The following is a 22447-nucleotide window of genomic DNA, read 5'->3' on the forward strand; positions in this document are numbered from 1 at the left end:
TAAAGCCTAACAATGATGTCACAGAATTGCCACCCATATCCTGGTCTGTCTACTTCTGGACATCTCTTAAGTGCAAGAAAAGTTAACTCCCCAAATTATTTATGATACTGTTTTAATGTGTTTATTGCCTTAAAAATATATAGTCTGAGGCAGTTCTGTGAGTCATAGCTGACTTCAGTTCTTAACAAAAAGAGTGTTGTTAACATGCTTATCATCTTAAAAAGAGAATCCTGAAGGTTTACCTGGGGAAAATATGGAAACATTTATTTATTTTTATTTTTTGTTGCAGTTGTCATTGTTTAGCCGGCCTGGGCCAGGTTCGAACCCGCCAGCCTTAATGCATGTGGCTGGCTGAGACAACGCACACACAGTATTTTTTTTTTTTTTGAGACAGAGTCTCAAGCTGTCGTCCTGGGTAGAGTGCTGTGGTGTCACAGCTCACACCAACCTCAAACTCTTGGGCTTAAGCGATTCTCTTGCTTCAGCCTCCCAAGTAGCTGGGATACAGGCGCCTGCCACAATGCCTGGCCATTTTTTTGTTGTTGTTGCAGTTGTCATTGTTGTTTTAGCTGGCCCGGACTGGGTTCGAACCCCCCAGCCTCCATGTATGTGGCTGGTGCCCTACCCACTGACGTATGGGCACTGCCCGAAAGATTTAGATGAAATTCTGCCTTACTTTTGTGTATGTGAGTCATACCCAATACTAATATCTCAAGAAAGTTGTTGGAAAAACTCCTGAATGTAGATAAATTTCTAACTTAGACATAAAAAGGTTAATTTATGACAAGTCTCTATTTTTTCTTTCCACAGATTTATTGATGTTTGCTTCATATACTATAGAATTAATCCATTTGTAGGATACAGTTCAGGCGCTTTTGAATTATGTACAGAGTTAAGTAACCATTCCCATTCTAATTTTAGAACATTGCAGGACTTCAGAGAGACATTGCTTACCCATTACCAACACATTTTCCATTCCCCATTCTTACCCTCAACCTACCTACCCCAGCCCTGGACTTAGCCACAGCTCCTGGCAAGGGCTAATTTACTTTGTTTTTATAAATTTGATTATTCTGGACATTTCACATAAATGGATTCATATAATATATAAGTATTTTTGTGATGGATTTATTTTATTGAGCATATGTTTTCAAGAGTTGTCCACATAGAGTGCAATAATACTTCATTCCTTCTAATGGCCCAATGATCCTCCACTGCATTGATATGCCAAATTTTGCTTATTAATCAGCTGATGAGCATTTATGTTGCCTCCACATTTTGGCTATTATGAATAATGTTGCTGTGTATATTCACTTTTAAGTTTCTGTGTGGACAAATGTTTTCATTTCTCTTAGGAGTGAGTTTGCTAATCGTATAGTAATCCTGTGTCTCAAATTTTTAAGAACTGTCAAACTGTTTTCTGAAGTGGCCGTACCATTTTATAATTCCAACAGCAATGTATGAGGACTCCAATTTTCTACATCTTTTACAACACTTGTTATTACTTGCCTTTTTTAATATACTCATCCTTGTAAAATTGAAATGTTATCCTACTGTGGTTTTGATTTACATTTACCTAATGACTGATGATATTGAACATTCATGTATCTTCTTTGGAGAAGTGTCTCATTAAATCTTTTGCCCAGTTTTTATTTGGGTGACTTATTTTCTTATTGTTGAGCTGCATTCTTATATGTTCTGGATGAGTCCCTTATTAGATATATGATTTAAAAGTATTTTCTCCCATTCTATGGGTTGTTTTTTTGCTTTTATGATGCACAGAATTTTTACTTTTAACAAAGTCCAACTTACATATTTTCCTATTGTTTCATGTGCTTTTGGTGTTGTAGCTAAGAAATCAACCATTGCCTGACTCAGTGTCACAAAGATTTACTCTTTGAGATTCCTTTTTCTATATGTTGTGGTCACTCACTCTCTCCCTTTTTCTCGGGAAAATAAATAAACTGTATACTTCTTTCTATTCTAATCACTGTGTGAGAATTTTTTTCACCAATTTACCATGAACACATAGTAAGTTTCCACCCTAACAGATATATTATCCCTTTTGCATTAATATTTGTGTACATTGTGAGGCAGTGGTGTTCAAATTCACTCTTTTGCACATGGATATCCAGTTGTCTGAGCACCATTTTTGAAAATACTATTCTTTTCCTACTGAGTTGTTTCGGCATCCTTGTTAAAAATCAAGATTGTATATGAAACCAGTACGTTGTACCCCTTGATTGCACTAATGTACACAGCTATGATTTAACAATAAAAAAAAATCAATTGACTATAAATGTGAAAGTTTGTATCTGGATTTTCAATTCTGTTACATTGGTCTACACGTCTGCCTTTCTGTCGGAATCCATTGTGTTGATTACTGTAGCTTTGTAGTAGGTTTTGAAATCCAGAAATCTGAGTCTTAACTGTTATTTTTCAAGATCGTTCTGGCTATTCTTAGTCCCTTGGATTCTTGCATGAATTTTAGTGCTCGCTTGTTAATTTCTGAAAAAAAAAATTGGAATTTTTACAATTTTGTTGAATTTATAGATTAATTTGGGGAATATTGCTATTTTAACAATTGAATCTTTCTGATTTATGAACTTGGGATGTCTTCCTATTTAGATTATTTTAAAATTTATTTCAACAATATTTTGTAGTGTTCAGTGTACAAGGCTTGTGCTACTTTTGTTAATTTTTTAGGTATTTAAAATTTTTTTTTTTTTTTTTGTAGAGACAGAGTCTCACGGTACCACCCTCGGGTAGAGTGCCGTGGTGTCACATGGCTCACAGCAACCTCTAACTCTTGGGCTTACGCTATTCTCTTTCCTCAGCCTCCCAAGCAGCTGGGACTACAGGTGCCTGCCACAACGCCCAGCTATTTTTTTGATCCAAAGCTTGTTTTTTTTTTTTTTTTCTTTTTTTTTATTGTTGGGGATTCATTGAGGGTACAATAAGCCAGTTACACTGATTGCAATTGTTAGGTAAAGTCCCTCTTGCAAGCATGTCTTGCCCCCATAAAGTGTGACACACACTAGGGCCCCACCCCCCTCCCTCCCTCCCTCTTTCTGCTTCCCCCCCCCATAACCTTAATTGTCATTAATTGTCCTCATATCAAGATTGAGTACATAGGATTCATGCTTCTCCATTCTTGTGATGCTTTACTAAGAATAATGTCTTCCACTTCCATCCAGGTTAATACAAAGGATGTAAAGTCTCCATTTTTTTTAATGGCTGAATAGTATTCCATGGTATACATATACCACAGCTTGTTAATCCATTCCTGGGTTGGTGGGCATTTAGGCTGTTTCCACATTTTGGCGATTGTAAATTGAGCTGCAATAAACAGTCTAGTACAAGTGTCCTTATGATAAAAGGATTTTTTTCCTTCTGGGTAGATGCCCAGTAATGGGATTGCAGGATCGAATGGGAGGTCTAGGTTGAGTGCTTTGAGGTTTCTCCATACTTCCTTCCAGAAAGGTTGTACTAGTTTGCAGTCCCACCAGCAGTGTAAAAGTGTTCCCTTCTTTCCACATCCACGCCAGCATCTGCAGTTTTGAGATTTTGTGATGTGGGCCATTCTCTCTGGGGTTAGATGATATCTCAGGGATGTTTTGATTTGCATTTCTCTAATATATAGAGATGATGAACATTTTTTCATGTGTTTGTTAGCCATTCGTCTGTCATCTTTAGAGAAAGTTCTATTCATGTCTCTTGCCCATTGATATAAGGGATTGTTGGCTTTTTTCATGTGGATTAATTTGAGTTCTCTATAGATCCTAGTTATCAAGCTTTTGTCTGATTGAAAATATGCAAATATCCTTTCCCATTGTGTGGGTTGTCTCTTTGCTTTGGTTATCGTCACCTTAGCTGTACAGAAGCTTTTCAGTTTAATGAAGTCCCATTTGTTTATTTTTGTTGTTGTTGCAATTGCCATGGCAGTCTTCTTCATGAAGTCTTCCCCCAGGCCAATATCTTCCAGTGTTTTTCCTATGCTTTCTTTGAGGATTTTTATTGTTTCATGCCTTAAATTTAAGTCTTTTATCCATCTTGAATCAATTTTTGTGAGTGGGGAAAGGTGTGGGTCCAGTTTCAGTCTTTTACACGCAGACATCCAATTCTCCCAACGCCATTTATTGAATAGGGAGTCTTTCCCCAAAGGTAAGTTCTTGTTTGGTTTATCGAAGATTAGGTGGTTGTAAGATGTTAGTTTCATTTCTTGGTTTTCAATTCGATTCCAAGTGTCTATGTCTCTGTTTTTGTGCCAGTACCATGCTGTCTTGAGCACTATGGCTTTGTAGTACAGACTAAAATCTGGTATGCTGATGCCCCCAGCTTTATTTTTGTTACTAAGAACTGCCTTGGGTATACGGGGTTTTTTCCGGTTCCATACAAAACGCAGAATCATTTTTTCCAAATCTTGAAAGTACGATGTAGGTACTTTGATAGGAATGGCATTGAATAGGTAGATTGCTTTGGGAAGTATAGACATTTTAACAATGTTGAGTCTTCCCATCCATGAGCATGGTATGTTCTTCCATTTGTTAATATCCTCTGCTATTTCCTTTCTGAGGATTTCATAGTTTTCTTTATAGAGGTCCTTCACCTCCTTCGTTAGGTATATTCCTAGGTATTTCATTTTCTTTGAAACTATGGTGAAGGGAGTTGTGTCCTTAATTAGCTTCTCATCTTGACTGTTATTGGTGTATACAAAGGCTACTGACTTGTGGACATTGATTTTATATCCTGAAACATTACTGTATTTTTTGATGACTTCTAGGAGTCTTGTGGTTGAGTCTTTGGGGTTTTCTAAGTATAAGATCATGTCGTCAGCAAAGAGGGAGAGTTTGACCTCCTCTGCTCCCATTTGGATTCCCTTTATTTCCTTGTCTTGCCTAATTGTATTGGCTAGAACTTCCAGAACTATGTTGAATAGTAAAGGTGACAGAGGACAACCTTGTCTGGTTCCAGTTCTAAGAGGAAAAGCTTTGAGTTTTACTCCATTCAGTAAAATATTGGCTGTGGGTTTGTCATAGATAGCTTCAATCAGTTTTAGAAATGTGCCACCTATGCCTATACTCTTCAGTGTTCTAATTAGAAAAGGATGCTGGATTTTATCAAATGCTTTTTCTGCATCTATTGAGAGGATCATGTGATCTTTATTTTTGCCTCTGTTAATATGGTGGATAACGTTTATGGACTTGCGTATGTTAAACCAGCCTTGCATCCCTGGGATGAAGCCTACTTGATCATGATGAATGACTTTTTTGATGATAAGCTGTAATCTATTGGCTAGGATTTTGTTGAGAATTTTTGCATCTATATTCATGAGTGAGATTGGTCTGAAATTCTCCTTTTTGTTTGGGTCTTTTCCTGGTTTTGGTATCAGGGTGATGTTTGCTTCATAGAATGTGTTGGGGAAGATTCCTTCTTCCTCAGTTTTTTGGAATAATTTCTGCAGTACAGGAATAAGCTCTTCCTTGAAGGTTTGATAGAATTCTGGAGTGAAGCCATCTGGACCAGGGCATTTTTTAGTTGGAAGCTTTTGTATTGTTTCTTTGATCTCAGTGCTTGAAATTGGTCTGTTCAGGAGGTCTATTTCTTCCTGGCTAAGTCTAGGGAGAGGGTGTGATTCCAAATATTGATCCATTTCCTTCACATTGTCAAATTTCTGGGCATACAGTTTCTGGTAGTATTCAGAGATGATCTCTTGTATCTCTGTGGGATCAGTTGTTATTTCCCCTTTATCGTTTCTGATTGAGGTTACTAGAGATTTTACTTTTCTATTTCTAGTTAGTCTGGCCAATGGTTTATCTATTTTATTTATTTTTTCAAAAAACCAACTCCTTGTTTCATTAATTTTCTGAATGATTCTTTTGTTTTCAATTTCATTGATCTCTGATTTGATTTTGATTTCTTTTGTTCTACTGAGTTTAGGCTTAGATTGTTCTTCCTTTTCCAATTCCATAAGGGCTCTTGTGAGATTGTTGATGTGCTCTCTGTCTGTTTTTCGAATGTAGGCATCTAAAGCGATGAATTTTCCTCTCAAAACTGCTTTTGCAGTATCCCACAGGTTTTGGTAGCTTGTGTCTTCATTGTTGTTATGCTCAAGGAAGTTAATGATTTCCTGTTTGATTTCTTCCTGCACCCATCTGTTATTCAACAGAAGATTGTTTAATTTCCATGCCTTTGGGTGGGGTCGAGCATTTTTGTTAGAGTTGAGTTCCACCTTTAGTGCCTTATGGTCTGAAAAGATACAAGGTAAAATTTCAATTCTTTTGATTCTGTTGATATTTGTTTTGTGTCCCAGGATATGATCAATTTTGGAGAATGTTCCATGGGGTGATGAGAAGAATGTATATTCTTTATCTTTGGGGTGGAGTGTTCTATATACGTCTATCAAGCATAGTTGTTCTAGGGTCTCATTTAAATCTCTTGTATCTTTGTTTAATTTCTGTTTAGAGGATCTGTCCAGCTCTGTAAGAGGTGTGTTAAAGTCCCCTTTTATGATGGTATTATCAGATATCATATTGTTCAGACTGAGTAAGGTCTGTTTCAAGAATCTGGGAGCATTTAAATTGGGTGCATAGATATTTAGAATTGAAATGTCTTCTTGTTGTATTTTTCCCTTGACCAATATAAAGTGACCATCTTTGTCTTTTTTGACTTTAGTTGCTTTAAATCCACATGTATCTGAAAATAAGATTGCAACTCCTCTTTTTTTCTGAATTCCATTTGCCTGAAAAATTGTCTTCCAACCCTTGACTCGGAGCTTTAATTTGTCTTTTGAAGCCAGGTGTGTTTCTTGCAGACAGCAAATGGATGGCTTGTGTTTTTTAATCCAGTCAGCCAATCTATGTCTCTTCAGTGGGGAATTCAAGCCATTAACATTTATGGAGATAATTGATAAGTGTGGTAGTATTCTATTCGTCTTATTTGGTGAGAGTCCATTGCTTAGTTTTATCTTTTGCATCAGTGTGGAGGTTAGGTTCTGTCCTTTGATTTCTGAGTTCTTACTTTGCTGCTGATCCATTGTGGTGGTCAGTGTGCAGAACAGGTTGAAGTATTTCCTGTAGAGCTGGTCTTGTTGTGGCGAATTTTCTCAATGTTTGTATATCCGTAAATGATTTGATTTCTCCGTCAATTTTGAAGCTTAGCTTAGCAGGGTACAGAATTCTGGGCTGAAAATTGTTCTGTTGAAGTAGATTAAAGGTAGATGACCATTGTCTTCTTGCTTGGAAAGTTTCATTAAAGAAGTCTGCGGTCAATCTGATGGATTTTCCCCTGTAGGTCAACTGGCGCTTACTCCTGGCAGCTTGCAGAATCTTTTCTTTTGTCTTGACTTTGGACAGGTTCATCACAATGTGTCTTGGAGAAGCTCGGTTAGAGTTGAGGCGACCTGGGGTCCGATATCCCTCTGAAAGCAGTGTGTCAGAATCTTTCGTGATGTTTGGGAAATTTTCTTTTATAATATTCTCTAGTATGGCTTCCATTCCTCTGGGGCATTCTTCTTCCCCTTCTGGAATTCCTATAACTCGTATGTTGGAACGCTTCATAAAGTCCCATAATTCTGACAGTGAACGTTCTGCTTTCTCTCTCTTCTTTTCTGCCTCTTTTACTATCTGAGTTATCTCAAAAACTTTGTCTTCTACCTCTGAAATTCTTTCTTCTGCATGGTCTAACCTGTTGCTGATACTTTCCATTGCATCTTTAAGTTCCCTGATTGACTGTTTCATTTCCTTCAGCTCTGCTATATCCTTTTTATATTCTTCATATCGTTCATCTCTGATTTGATTCTGTTTTTGGATTTCCTTTTGGTTATTTTCCACTTTATTAGCAGTTTCCTTCATTGTTTCCATCATTTCTTTCATTGTTTTCAACATGTATATTCTAAATTCCCTTTCTGTCATTCCTAACATTTCTGTATAGGTGGAATCCTCTGCAGTAGCTACCTCATGGTCCCTTGGCGGGGTTGTTCTGGACTGGTTCTTCGTGTTGCCTGGAGTTTTCTGCTGATTCTTCCTCATGAGTGATTTCTTTTATCTGTTTCCTTGCCCTAATTTTCCTATCACTTCCTCTTGCTCTTTAAGTTCTTGTGCCTGTGGACTAAGGGTTACAGAACCAGAAAGGTGAGAAGGTTGAAGAGCAAAAAAGGGATGAAAGAAAGGAGGACCGAGTGATAAGAAAAAAAAGAAAGATAGAGAAAGGAGAGGGGGTGGGGATAAGGAATATTGACAAAAAGAAGAGAGGCACAGAAAGAGGGAGACAGGGCAATGTAGGTGTACTGTAGGGTACTTTGACACAACCTTAAAAAACCCCACCTTCTGGGGGTTGGGTGCCCAGTTGGGTGGTTCCCTTGAGGTCAGCAGCTCTTTGCTATCCTGGTCAGACACAGTACCCCACCTCCACCAAGTAGAGAGGAAAGACAAAAATGGTATAAATCAAACCAAAACAAGCAAACAGAAAACTTTATGGATATAAAATTGGGTGAAAAACCAAGTGATAGCGGTAGAAACACTAGCAAAAATGAAGTTGTAGTTATTAAAAAAGGCAGTAATGGGAAATTATAATTAAACTAGAAAAATTGAGAAAGAAAAAGGGATCTGTATGGAAAAGATTGAAATTAAGAAACAAAAGAACATCAACAACGTCAAAATAAACAAACAAAAAAACCCAACCAAACAAAAAAAAAAGAAAAAAAAATACACAACCAAAAACAAAGCAGTTTGTATATGTTATTGAATATTGTCTGGGCAACACGTGGTCTTTTGGGGTATGAGATGTTAGTCACAGTTCTGATACGACTGGAGGCTGCTGATTTCTCAAACCCCAGCAGGTAGACACCCTAAATCTCTCTTCAGCCCACTTAAAAGGCACTTTGAACTTGTAAACTTGCTGAGCAGAAGCTTTCCCAGCTTTCTCGCTGGAATCACTGCTGAAGTGGCTATCCACTTACCCAGTGTGCCAAAACCAGTCTCACTCTGCCCCTGAGGGTTAGGGCTGCAAGGCGGCTCAGACCCCACCCTTAGGCTACTTGGTTGCTGGGTTACCAGCTCCCACCTGTTTCTAGCTCTGCGACCCTGAGGGCGGAGCTTGCCGGGGCAGATCACTGACAATGGTTCCGTGTGACCCACCGCCAAACACTAGTAGCTCCGTCTGGCTCAGCGGCTCAGACTGGGGCCCTAGACAACGGCCAAAGTTCTCCGCACTCCCGCTCAGGCCTTCCCCAAGGCAGTTCAACTCAGTGCCAAGTCCAAGGACATCAAAACAGTTCACAGGTAAGGCCTTTCTGGTTTGCAGTCTCGCTGCTACTGAACTTACAGTTGTGGGCGGGTTTAGACGGATTGAACACACGCGACCACTTGCCGGTTTTCCACTGTTTTAGTCCTCCTCTTGGGGTCCAGAAGTCTCTCTCTGACTCCCTGTATCCTCATAGGAGTGATGATAGGCAGTTCCCACCAGCCAGAGATGCCTGGAGTCCTATCTCCCCAGACTCACGGTGCCCAGATGCAAGGAAGCTGTTACTCGGCTGCCATCTTGCTCCGCCCCCCCCAGCTATTTTTTTTTTTTTTGTTGTTGTTGTTGCAGTTTGGCCGGGGCTGGGTTTGAACCCACCAACCTCGGCATATGGGGCCGGCGCCCTACTCACTGAGCCACAGGTGCCACCGGGTATTTTAATTTATTTGTTGCTATTATGTGGAATTGTTTTTCTCCTCAGGAAAAATTCTTTTTTTTTTTTTTTTTAATTTCAGATTAATGTAAAGGTACATAAGATTAGGTTACATTGTTTGCATTTGTTAGGTAACATCCAAGTTATAGTTGAGCCCTTCACCCAGGAGTGTGTCATATACCCCTACCTTGTGCCCATTAGGTGAGAGCTAATCAAAACCCCTCTCCCCTACCCCTCCCATCTCCTCCCTCTCCCCTTTCATCTGCCCTTCTTGAATTTTATTGTGTTTTTTTCATGTGGGAATGAAGTCGTTCATCAACTAGTTTGATATTAGTATTGAGTACATTGGATGCTTGCTTTTCCATTCTTGCAACACTTTATTTAGGAGGATGTTCTCCAAATCCATCCAGGTAAATGCAAAAGATATGAAGTCTCTATCTTTCTTTATGGCTGAATAATATTTCATGCACAGTTTATCCATTCAGGAATTGATGGGCACTTGGATTGTTTCCACATCTTGGTGATTGTTAACTGAGCTGCGTTAAACATTCTAATCTAGTGCAAATGTCCTTGTGGTAAAATGATTTTTTTTCTCCTGGGTAGATACCTAGTAATAAAATGGAAGGTCTATTTTTATCTTATTGGGGATTCTCAATATTTCTTTCCAGAAAGGCTGTATTAGTTTGCAATCTTATCAACAGTGTATAAGTGTTCCCTTCTCTCTGCACCCACACCAGCATCTGCAGTTTTGAGACTAACTCAGTCATTTAAAGAGGCAGACAAGAAGAGGGTAAAAGCAGAGCAATCTCTTAGAGAATCATGGAACTGTTTTAAATTTGATTTTTAGATTATTCATTGCTTGTGATATAAATACAATTAAATTTTGTATATTGACCTGGTATTTTGCCAACTTAAAAAAAATTATTATGGGTGTGTAGTAGTTGTATGTCTTTGTAGGGTATATATGATGTTTTGATATAGGCATGCAATGTGAATTAATTAAAACAAATTTATTAGGGTATCCATCACCTCAGGCATTTATAATTTATTTGTGTTAGGAACATGCCAATTCCATTCTTTTGGATATTTTAAAGTGAATCCTAACTTACTGGTGATTATAGTCACTTTGTTGTGCTACCAATAATTATGCATTTTATCTAGTTTTCTAGCTATATTTTTGCACCATTAACCATCTTCACTTTATTCTCCCTTCCCACTACCCTTCCCAGCCTTTGATAACCCTCTTTCCACTCTCTATCTCCATGAGATCAAATGTTTTTAATATTTAGCTCCCACATATGGTGAGAATATGTGAGATTTGTCTTTCTGTGTTTGGCTTATTTCACGTAATAAAATGTTCTCCAGGGCGGCGCCTATGGCTCAGTGGGTAGGGTGCCAGCCCCATATACCCAGGGTGGCAGGTTCAAACCCAGCCCCGGCCAATCTTCAACAAAAAAATAGCCAGGTGTTGTGGTGGACGCCTGTAGTCCCAGCTACTTGGGAGGCTGAGGCAAGAGAATTGCCTAAGCCCAGTAGTTGGAGGCTGCTGTGAGCTGTGTGACACTACAGCACTCTACTGAGGGTGACAAAGTGAGACTCTGTCTCTACAAAAAAAAAAAACTTTTCTCCAGTTACATCCATGTTGTTGCAAATGGCAATATCTCATTTTATTTTGTGGCTATATAATATTCTGTTGTGTATTTGTACCATGATTTCTTTATCCATTTATCCATTGATGGGAAAGTGAGGTTGATTCCAAATCTTGGCTATTGTGAGTAGTGAGTGTTGCAATAAACGTGAGAGTGCAGATATCTTTTGAATATATAGAATTCCCCACGTTTTAATACATACCCAGCAATGGTCATGCAGTAATTCTAGTTTTAGTTTTTTGGGGAACCTCTATACTATTCTCCAGGTGGTTGCACTACTTTACTTTCCTACCAGCACTGTACCATATCCTGCCAACTTGTAATCTAATTTATTAGTTTTTTAGCAGATTCTTTAGGATTTTATGCAAAAATCATACATGTATATGTATGATTATACACATATATCGTGTATATGATTATCCATAATCATATAATCTTCAAATAAAGATACTTTTACATCTTCCTTTCCAATCTCTTTTTTTGTGCCTGTTTTGGCCAGAATCTTCAGTCAGTGTTGATTAAAGTGATGAGTACCGTCATACTTATTCCTGTTCTTAGGGAAAAGGCATTCAGTTTTTCTATATTAAGCATGATATGGTTTTCCATAGATACCCTTAGTCAGATGAATCAACTTCTTTCTATTCCTAGTTTTCAAAGGTTGTTACTTTTTTTTAAAGTCAGGATTCTGCTCTATTGCTTAGGGGTATATTGCATTGGCACAATCATATCTCATTACATCCTCAAACTCCTGGGCTCAAGAGAGCCCCACAAGTATCTTGGACTATAGGTAAATGTTATCACACCTGGCTAATTTTTCTAGTTTTTGTAGAGATGAAGTCTTACTATATTTCCCAGGCTGTTTTTGAACTCCTGGCTTTAAGGGATCCTCTTGCTTCAGTCTCTCCAAGTGCTGAAATTACAGATGTGAGCTACTGTGCCTGGCTTTTAAAGTGTTTTTTTTTGTTTGTTTGTTTGGTTTTTTTTGATGAAAATGTTGAATTTTGTCAACTACTTTTTATGTCTATTGAGGAAATCCTGCTTTGTATTTCTTTTTTTTTTCTATTAATATGATTGATTTTTGTGTCTTAAACCAATTTTACATTTCTGAGATAAATTAACCTTTGTCATGATGTATGATTCTTTTATATTGTGCTGATCATGGTTTGATAGTATTTTGATGAGTATTTTTGTGTCTATATTTATAAGGAGTAATTATCTGTTTTTTTTCATGTTCCTTTTTTTTTTTTTGGTGATTTTATAATTTTATTTGATATGTCTGACAATCACCAGTTAGTTCTCATCCACGTTGACTGTCTGTAGATTTTTGAAAGTAGTAACAGGTACATAGGTAACCAAAGTATAGAGCTTGTTTGGTGAATCTTCATCTTCATTGCGTTTTCTGGATAACCGCACACGGATACGGTATGGGACATTCCTTATGCCTTTGGCCCAGACAGCTTTGTTAAGCCTGGTATCAATGCGCACATCTGGAATTCCCATCTCTTTCATGGCAAATTTCCAGATCTCTTTGAGTGCCTGAGGGGCACGCTTCTTGAAGCCCACTCCATGGATGCGCTTGTGAATATTGATAGTGTATTCTCGAGTCATCACCTCGTTGATGGCAGACCGGCCCTTCTTCTTCTCGCCACCCTTCTTTGCGGGAGCCATCCTACAGGTCCCAAGTTGGAAAGCTTCATGTTCCTTTTTTTTTTTTGGTTTTTGGCCAGGGCTGGGTTTGAACCCACCACCTCTGGCATATGGGACTGGCGCCCTACTCTTTGAGCCACAGGCGCCGCCCGTCTTCATGTTCCTTTTTAAAGAACAATTAGAGTGTTTTTTTGAAAAAAAAAAAAAATTCATCCTTAATAAAAAGAAATGGAATACCCATATACTTTTCATATAGATTCTCCAAACATTAACATCTCTACTTGATTCAGCATTTTCTATCTATATATTTATATATGTATCTCTGTGTGTGTGAGAGTTTTTTTCTCTACTTGTGAGTACCTTGAATACAACATACCTCTATATTATTAAATAATTTAGTGTTTCCTTACATATAATATATAACATAAATATTATTTAAAGTAAATAATATATATATAATCTATAATTTTATTATATATAGATATTATATATATAAGATCTGATCCAGGATGCAAATATGTATTTAGTTGTCATATATATTTAGCGTCTTTTTATTTTTTGGTTCTTGGAGTTGCTGTTTTATGTTTAGTCTTCTTTAACTTGGGATGGTTCTACAGTTGTTCTTTCTCTTTCATGACCTGAAGTGTTAAAGAACACAGGCCAATTATTTTGTAAAATATCTCCCAGTTTGGCTTTGTACCATGTTTCCTTTGTATTAGACTCAGGATATCCAAGTTTTTAAAAAAAAATATGGAATATTTCATGAATCTGGGCATCATTCTTACACAGGGCCATGTTAATCTTCTCTATACTGTTTCAATTCTAACAAGCAACCAGTCCTTGAGTTACAAACATCTGACTCACATAAAACTTGCGCTTGCGAACAAAGGCTATAATAGGTAAATGTATCTGTTCCAACTTAGATACAAATTCAACTTGAGGATAAACCTGAAGAACCTATCTCATTTATAACCTGCGGACTGCCTGCATGTGCTGCTGAAGCAAGCACAAGATTAAGGCAATGGATTTTTTTTTTTTTTTGCAGTTTTTGGCTGGGGCCGGGTTTGAACCTGCCACTCTGGTATATGGGGCCAGTGCCCTACTCCTGTGAGCCACGGGCGCCATCCAAGGCTATGGATTTTGACAGGGACACAACAGAAGTGCATTCTCAGGAAGCTGACTGCCTTCTCAGTGCCTCTGACAGGAGTGCAGCAGAAGTACATGCGTCAGAAGTGTTCTCAGGGCAGCGCATCATCAGGCACATGTGGAGATCATCATGAGAGGGAATGTTAGGTTAGGGTTAGTGTTAGCATTAGGATTAGTAAGGTCTGTCAGTTTCTGTAACTGAAAATTTATTATTTCTTGGAAAGTAATATCTTGTGGGGTGATACTTTGAGACTAGGTTAATATACTGTTTTTATCATACTACATCCACAAATTCCTATTGACTGAAAATTAATACTGTGGGTGGTTGCCAAATGATGATTTTTTTCCTAATGTTATTGTTCATTATGTATTTACTAGTTGGAATTCTACTGCAAAAAGGAGCCTTCCTTTGTCTCTTATTTATTTACCTATTTATGTGAATGTAGCTTCATGAATTCTTATGTAATTTTATGGGTCAGCAGCTGTCATTTATTTTATGGGTTGTATTATCTCAGATTCAGCCAAGGGATTCCCTTTAAACTGGCTTTTTGTTTTTTGTTTTTTTTTTTGTTTGTCCCCATCGTTTTATAAGCACATCCTTACCTGTTAGATGTCCATGATTCTTTTCTTTCTTTTTATATCGAGACAGGATTTCAAGCTGTTGCCCTGGGTAGAGTGCACAGCTCACAGCAACCTCAAACTTTTGGGCTTAAGTGATTCTCTTGCTTCAGCCTCCCAAAGTAGCTGGGACTACAGGTGCCTGCCGCAACTCCCGGCTATTTTTTTTTGTTGCAGTTGTCATTGCTTTAGCTGTCCTGTGCCGGGTTCGAACCTGCCAGCTTCAGTGTATGTGGCTGGCACCCTACCCACTGAGCTACAGGTGCCTCCGATGTACATGATTCTTAATATCAGAGTTGTGAAATGCTCTTTAAATCATTTAGTGTGACTAAAGAACTGGGAACTTGGTGCTAATGTGCAAGTTCAAACTCTAAGAGCTTTTGTTACTTATTATATGTATCTTGTATTTAATGGAAGCAATGGAAGAAAGTTTCTTTTGCCAGAGGACACCTCGTCTACAATTTCAATCTCTTCTTTTTATTTTAATTTTAAAATCTCAAATTTTTTTTTTTTTTTGTAGAGACAGAGTCTCACTTTATGGCCCTTGGTAGAGTGCCGTGGCCTCACCCAGCTCACAGCAACCTCCAACTCCTGGGCTTAAGCGATTCTCTTGCCTCAGCCTCCCGAGTAGCTGGGACTACAGGAGCCCGCCACAACGCCCCGCTATTTTTTGGTTGCAGTTCGGCCGGGGCCGGGTTTGAACCCATCACCCTCGGTATATGGGGCTGGCGCCCTACTGACTGAGCCACAGGCGCTGCCCCTCAAAATTTTTTTTAATCAAAAAGATCAAAAGATGCACTGTCTCTGTTTCGTCGCTCTCCTTCATCCTTCACATACAGTCTGTCAGAAATTTCTATTAATTTTGCCTCCAAAATATTTATTAAATTTGGCCTACTTCTCCCATCTCCACTGCCACCATCCTCATCCAGGTGACCATGATCTCTCACCAGGACTTCTACAATAGGAACCAAACAGGCTTCTCTGCTTCCATCATTGTCGGTTTCCAATCCATTTCTAAAAGAACAACTGTTGTGATTAAAAAACGTTTATATATATGGAATACATGACACCCAGATACAATGAAATGTATCTGTATATCTGGTTTTGGTATTTCTCAACTTAAAACCTTTTCTAAAAGGTTTACTTTGCACTTCGAGAAAAAGTGTCTAAATTGTCTACATGAGCTACAAAGTCTGAGCTTACTCCTCCAAATTTCCATATTTTTTTGCATTTTGCACTTGGACAAAAAATATTTAAATTGTTTACCACAAGCTACAAAGTCTCTGCTTACTCCTCCAAAATTCCTTATTTTTTAAAAAAAACTTGGGTATCCTGAATCTAATATAAGGAAACACAGTATAAAGCCAAATTGGGAGATATTTTACAAAATAACTGGCCTATATTCTTTAACACTTAAGGTCATGAAAGATAAAGAACAACTGTGGAACTATCCCAAGTTAAAGAAGGCTGAATATAAAACAGCAACTCCAAGAACCAAAAAATAAAAAGGCGCTAAATAGATACAACAACTAAATACATATTTGCATCCTGGATCAGATCCTGTATATATAATATCTATCTATATATAATAAAATTGTAGATTTATCTCCTTATTCTTTTGACTACTGTGTCCCAGTAGTATACAATTTTATTATATATAGATATTATAATGTTCTAAATGTGCCCAATTATTTTCCACTTGGGAGCATCAGTTTGTATAGGCTGTTTCCTTTCCCCAAAATTCTTTTGCTTCTCTGTTCTTTTTTTGTTGAGACAGAGTCTCAAGCTATTGCCCTGGGTAGAGTGTCATGGCATCACAGCTCACAACAACCTCCAATTCCTGGGCTCAAGCAATTCTCCTGCCTCCACCTCCCAAGTAGCTAGGACTACAGACGCCCGCCACAACACCTGCCTATTTTTTAGTTGCAGCCATCATTGCTGTTTTTGGCAGCCCAGGCTGGATTCGAACCCGCCAGCTCAGGTGTATGTGGCTGGCGCCTTAGCCGCTTGAGTCACAGGTGCTGAGCCTGCTTCTCTGTTTTAAGGAGTAGATTCTTCTCATCCTTGTGTTTCAGTTCAAGTGATACCTTATCAGTGCATTATCCACATCTGTGTGAGTCTCACTTTTCTCACACTGCATCCTAAGTGTTTCCCCCAGGAAGATTTTTTTAATTCAAAATGTATATATTTTTAGTTACCTTGATTATTCTTTGTTTTTCTCATTGGTTTGTAAACTCTGACAAGAGGGTACCATACTTCTTTTATTTACCATGGCATAATAAATGTTTAACACAGTGCCTTGCATGCAATAATTATTTAAGAGATATTAGCTGAAAAAGAATAAATAGAATATAGAATAAGTGCTTTGTATATATTAGAATATATATACTAATATAACTAGTATATTATCTTTTCAAAGATTTATTTTTGTCTGAGTTGAGAATGAAAATGTTTAAGCAGGAAGTGTTTCTTCTGGAAGAAGATTGACAAACCAATTAAAGGGCATACAATACAGTTCATGATGCTTTCAAATTAAATGTTAGATTTCATGACTTATTTCAGTTTGGTATGAAAAAAAGGGAGTAAAAATTTGTTCACAATTAAACTAATACCAAAGGAGACTTATGATTAAAATTTGAGGAAATGAGAAAATACTAAATATCAAAACTAATGAGATTTAAAGACACTTTGTGAATAAAACCAAAACAAAGCAAATAAATAACATGAGCAAACAAAGAAGACACACAAAACCAAACCAAAGGGCTTCTGTTAACAAAGTAGGATAGTGAGAGTGGGGAGTGGGGCATTTCGTTCTTCTAAAATTATGATCTAACTTCAAGGAAAGCGTGTTTACCATAGGCTTTTTAGAGCTTACATTAAGGATTAAGTAATATTGAGAAAAAGTGGCAAATGTGTTTATTTTATTTGGTTTCCTGATTATTTTTGGAGGTCTAAGTTTTGGAATATTGTCAGTTGCCTGTGGAAAGGCAGTTAGAGGCCTTGGTGCCTACTTGTATACCATGTATAATAGAAGCAGGTCATTGAGTAAAAGAGGGAAAAGTTTTCGTTTAGCATTGCTTAAGTTTAAACTAGAGTTGGACTAAATATAAAAACAGTCCAGTTTATAAAGCCAAAAATAATGACTATGGTACAATAATAATTGAATTTCTGACAAGAAGAAAGCTATTTCAGAAGATAAATATAGGGAAAATTGAATTTATTCTTTCATATACAGGATACCTATAAAGTTCATGTGCAAATGAAAATAGACAACTATTTTAAATTGCACACGAACTTTTTGGGCACCCTGTATGTAAAATTTAAAAAATAAATAAAAACTGTTAAATATAATTTTAAATATTAGTTGTTTTAAAATTTAAGACTGAATATCCTTGTGTATTTCTTCAGGTAGTCAATTAATAGCTAAACATCTTTGTGTATTTCTTCATGTAATAGTACAATTAATAGCTAAAAATACTGAAATTCTTATGGAAATATTTATTTCATACTAAATAATAATTCGCTAGTCCATTCTTTTTTTTTTTTTTTTTTTTTTTGTGGTTTTTGGCCGGGGCTGGGTTTAAACCCGCCACCTCTTACTCCTTGAGCCACAGGTGCCGCCCTAGTCCATTCATTGTTATAACATGGGTTCTCACAATTTTAATTAAACAATTTTTGACATATTTGAATTAACAGTAATGCCATGAATGTCAGGGAAATGAATGATTTTCATCATTAGGTAGAGAAAGAGGAAACAAATTCAATATTCCAGTTTCTTCAATGTGGTGATTTTTCTCTGTCAGTATTTTCTAAAGATGCCGTATTGAGGAGCAGCATGCTAATTGTTGGGAAACACTGCTCAGTCCAGGAGTGCTTGGCCACATTGAAAAAAGACCCAAGTTTAAGAGGCCTGGTCATTATGGTCATTATGCTGGGGTCATTATGCTGCCACAGGGAGTGGAGGGGAGAATAAGGTTCTCATAGGGGACACTTCAAAGGGCTACTCAGACCATGGGTAGAGGGCCAGTGTCTAAGAGGACTAGAGAGAAGTTTCTCTTCAAGTCCCTTGCCTACCCTGAGATGAGATCGCTTGTTCTTTTCTTGCTAATACGTTTGAGTTCTCTGTGGATTCTGATTATTAAACCTTTGTTGGAGACATAACCTGCAAATATATTCTCCCATTCTGAGGGCTGTCTGCTTGCTTTACTTACTGTGTTTTTGGCTATGCAGATATTTTTAGTTTGATCAGATCCTAGTAATGTATTTTTGGTGTTGCTTCAATTGCCCAGGGGGTCTTCCTCAGCCCAGGCTGATTTCTTCAAGTGTTTTCCCTGCACTTTCTTCAAGTATTTTTATAGTTTCATGTCTTAAGTTTAAATCTTTAATCCAGTGAGAGTCTATCTTAGTTAATGGTGAAGGTGTGGGTCTAGTTCCAGTCTTCTACACCCAGCACCATTTGTTAAATGGGGAATCTTTTCCCCACTGAATGTTTTTAATGGCCATATCAAAGATCAAATAATGGCAAGTAGCTGGGTTCATCTCTTGGTTCTCTATTCTGTTCCAGACATCTACTTCTCTGTTTTTGTGTAAGTACCAGGCTGTTTTGATCACTATTGATTTATAGTATAGTCTGAGGTCTGCTAGCATGATTCCTCCTTCTTTGTTTTTATTTCTGAGTAATGTCTTGGCTATTTGAGTTTTTTTCCTGATTCCATATAAAACAAAGTATTATTTTTTCGAGATCTTTAAAGTATGACAGTGGTGCTATAATAGGGATTGCATTACAATTGTATATTGCTTTGGGTAATATGGACATTTTGACAATGTTGATTCTTCCCAGCCATAAGCATGGTATGTTTTTCCATTTGTTAACATCTTCAGCTATTTCTTTTCTGAGAGTTTCATAGTTCTCTTTATAGGGATCTTTCATGTTCTTTGTTAGATAAGCTCCCAAATATTTCATCTTCTTTGGCACTACTGTGAAAGGAATAGAGTCCTTGACTATTTTTTCAGCTTGACTATTGTTGGTATATATAAAGGCTACAGATTTATGAGTGTTGATTTTGTAACCTGAGACGCTGCTGTATTCCTTGATGACTTCTAAGAGTTTTGTAGTAGAATCCCTGGTGTTTTCCAGGTACACAATCATATCATCTGCAAAGAGTGAAAGGTTGATCTCTTCTGACCCTATGTGGATACCCTTGATTGTCTTTTCTTTCCTAATTGTGATGGCTAAGACTTCCATTACAATGTTGGAAAGCAGTGGAGACAATGGGCAGCGTTGTCTGGTTCCTGATCTGAGTGGAAATGATTCTAATTTAACTCCGTTTAATATGATATTGGCTGTGGGTTTGCTGTAGATGGCCTCTATCAGTTTAAGAAATGTCCCTTCTATACTGATTTTCTTAAGTGTTCTGATCATGAAGAGATGCTGGATATTATCAAAAGCTTTTTCTGCATCAATTGATTGATAGATTTACGTATATTGAACCAGCCTTGAGACCCTGGGATAAAGCGCTCTTGGTCATGTTGTATAATTTGTTTGATGTGTTGCTGGATTCTGTTAGTTAGGATCTTTTTGAATATTTTGGCATCTATATTCATTAGTGATATTGGTCTATAATTTTCTTTTCTTGTTGGGTCCTTTCCTGGTTTGGGGATCAAGGTGATGTTTGCTTTATAGAATGTATTAGGTAGTATTCCTTCTTTTTCTATATTTTGGAAAAGGTTGAGTAATATAGGTACTAGTTCCTCTTTAAAGGTTTGGTAGAATTCTGATGTGAAGCCAGAGGTCCTAGGCTTTTTTTTTTTTAGGGAGATTTTGTATAGTTGATGCTATTTTGGAACTTGATATAGGCCTGTTCAACATTTCCACTTCATTCTGGCTAAGTCTGGGAAGGGGTTGTGCTTCTAAGTATTGGTCTGTTTTCTTCAAATTTTTGTATTTCTGAGAATAGAGTTTCTTGTAATATTCAGTAAGGGTTTTTTGAATTTCTGAGGAATATATTGTTATTTCATCTTTGTAATTTCTGATTGATGAAATTAGAGATTTTACTCTTTTTTTTCCTCATTAGGTTAGCCAAAGGTTTATCTATTTTATTGACCTTTTCAAAAAACCAAGTTTTAGATTTATTGATCTGTTGTATAATGCTTTTGTTTTCAATTTCATTTAATTCTGCTCTAATTTTGGTTATTTCTTTTCTTCTGCTGGGCTTGGGATTGGAATGTTCTTCCTTTTCCAATTGCTTGAGATGTCTCATTAAGTTGTTAACTTCCTCTCTTTCTGTTCTCTTGAGGAAGGCTTGCAGTGCTATAAATTTCACTCTCAGGACTATCTTTGTGGTCTCCCAGAGGTTCTGGTAATGCATGTCTTCATTATCATTTTGTTCCAAGAATTTGGTAATTTCCTTCTTAATCTCGTCTATGACCCAGCTATTCTTCACCATAAGGTTATTTAGTTTCCATGTTTTTTGTATGAGTTTGCAGATTCCTATTTTACTGAGTTCAACTTTTATTCCATGGTGGTCCAAGAAGATGCAAGGAATAATTTCTATTCTTTTAAATTTGCTGAGGTTAGACTATTGACCTAAGGTGTGATCGATTTTGGAGTATGTTCCATGGGCTGATGGGAAGAATGTGTATTCAGTTTTGTTAGGATGAAATGTTCTGTAGATATCTGTTAAATTTGATTGTTGTATGGTGAAGTTTAAGTCCCAAATTTCTTTGCTTAGTTTTTTTCCTTTTTTCTTCTTTCTTCTTCTTCTGACAGTCTCACTTTATTGCCCTCGGTAGAGTGCTGTGGCATCACAGCTCACAGCAATCTCCAGTTCTCAGGATTTGCTTAGTTTGTTATTGGAGCATCTATCCAACACTGCCAAAAGGGTATTAAAATCTCCAACTATTGGGGTGGCGCCTGTGGCTCAAGGAGTAGGGCGCCGGCCCCATATGCCAGAGGTGGAGGGTTCAAACCCAGCCCCAGCCAAAAAAATGCAAAAAAAAAAAAAAATCTCCAACTATTATGGTTCTAGAAGGTATTAAGTTGTTCATATCTGTTAGGGTCTCCCTTATAAATTGAGGAGCATTCTGGTTGGGCGAATAAATGTTCATAATTGACATCTCATCATGTTGGGTGTTTCCCTTAACAAATATGAAATGACCATTCTTGTCTTTCCTTACTTTTTTTGGTTTAAGGACTATTCTATCTGCAAATAAAATTGCCACCCCTGCTTTTTTCTGATTTCCATTTGCCTGGATTACAGATGCCCATTCCTTCATCCTGAGTCTATATTTATCCTTTAAGGGAAGATGAGATTATTGTATGAAGCAGATATCTGGCCTGAGTTTTTGTATCCAGTCAGCCAACCTGTGCCTCTTTAGAGGACTTTTTTTGAGACAGAGCCTCAAGCTGTCACCCTGGGTAGAGTGCTATGGCATCACAGTTCACAGCAACCTCCACTCCTGGAGGTTTTGTAGAGACAGTCTCACTTTATTGCCTTTGGTAGAGTGCTGTGGCATCTAGGTGATGCTCTTGCCTCAGCTTCCCAAGTAGCTGAGACTACAGGCGCCTGCCACAATTCCTGGCTATTTTTTGATTGTAGTTGTTACTGTTATTTGGCAGGCCCAGGCAGGATTCAAACCCTCCCGCTCTGGTGTATATGAGTGGCGCCTTAGCCACTTGAGCTACAGGAGCACAGCCCTCAATTTTCTTATTTAA

General features: G+C 37.5%; 1 protein-coding gene and 1 non-coding gene across 2 annotated transcripts; both read right to left on the bottom strand.

Annotated features, from left to right (window-relative positions):
- Nucleotides 1–12574: 12574 nt before the first annotated feature.
- Nucleotides 12575–13009, bottom strand: LOC128567714 (60S ribosomal protein L31-like). Its single transcript, XM_053565155.1, has one exon. The coding sequence runs from the start codon at nt 12988–12990 to the stop codon at nt 12613–12615; it is 378 nt and encodes a 125-aa protein (XP_053421130.1). The 5' UTR covers nt 12991–13009; the 3' UTR covers nt 12575–12612.
- Nucleotides 13010–13713: 704 nt separating this feature from the next.
- On the bottom strand, nt 13714–13816 carry LOC128568244 (U6 spliceosomal RNA). Its single transcript, XR_008375065.1, has one exon. It is a non-coding gene; the product is annotated as a U6 spliceosomal RNA (small nuclear RNA).
- Between the last annotated feature and the right edge of the window lie 8631 nt (nt 13817–22447).

Source organism: Nycticebus coucang, chromosome 16, assembly GCF_027406575.1.
Source record: "Nycticebus coucang isolate mNycCou1 chromosome 16, mNycCou1.pri, whole genome shotgun sequence".
Classification (NCBI taxonomy): Eukaryota; Metazoa; Chordata; class Mammalia; order Primates; family Lorisidae; genus Nycticebus; species Nycticebus coucang.

What these genes read in the sequence shown, in the direction of transcription:
- LOC128567714 (XM_053565155.1), bottom strand. Translation starts at nt 12,990, where the DNA reads ATGGCTCCCGCAAAGAAGGGTGGCGAGAAGAAGAAGGGCCGGTCTGCC.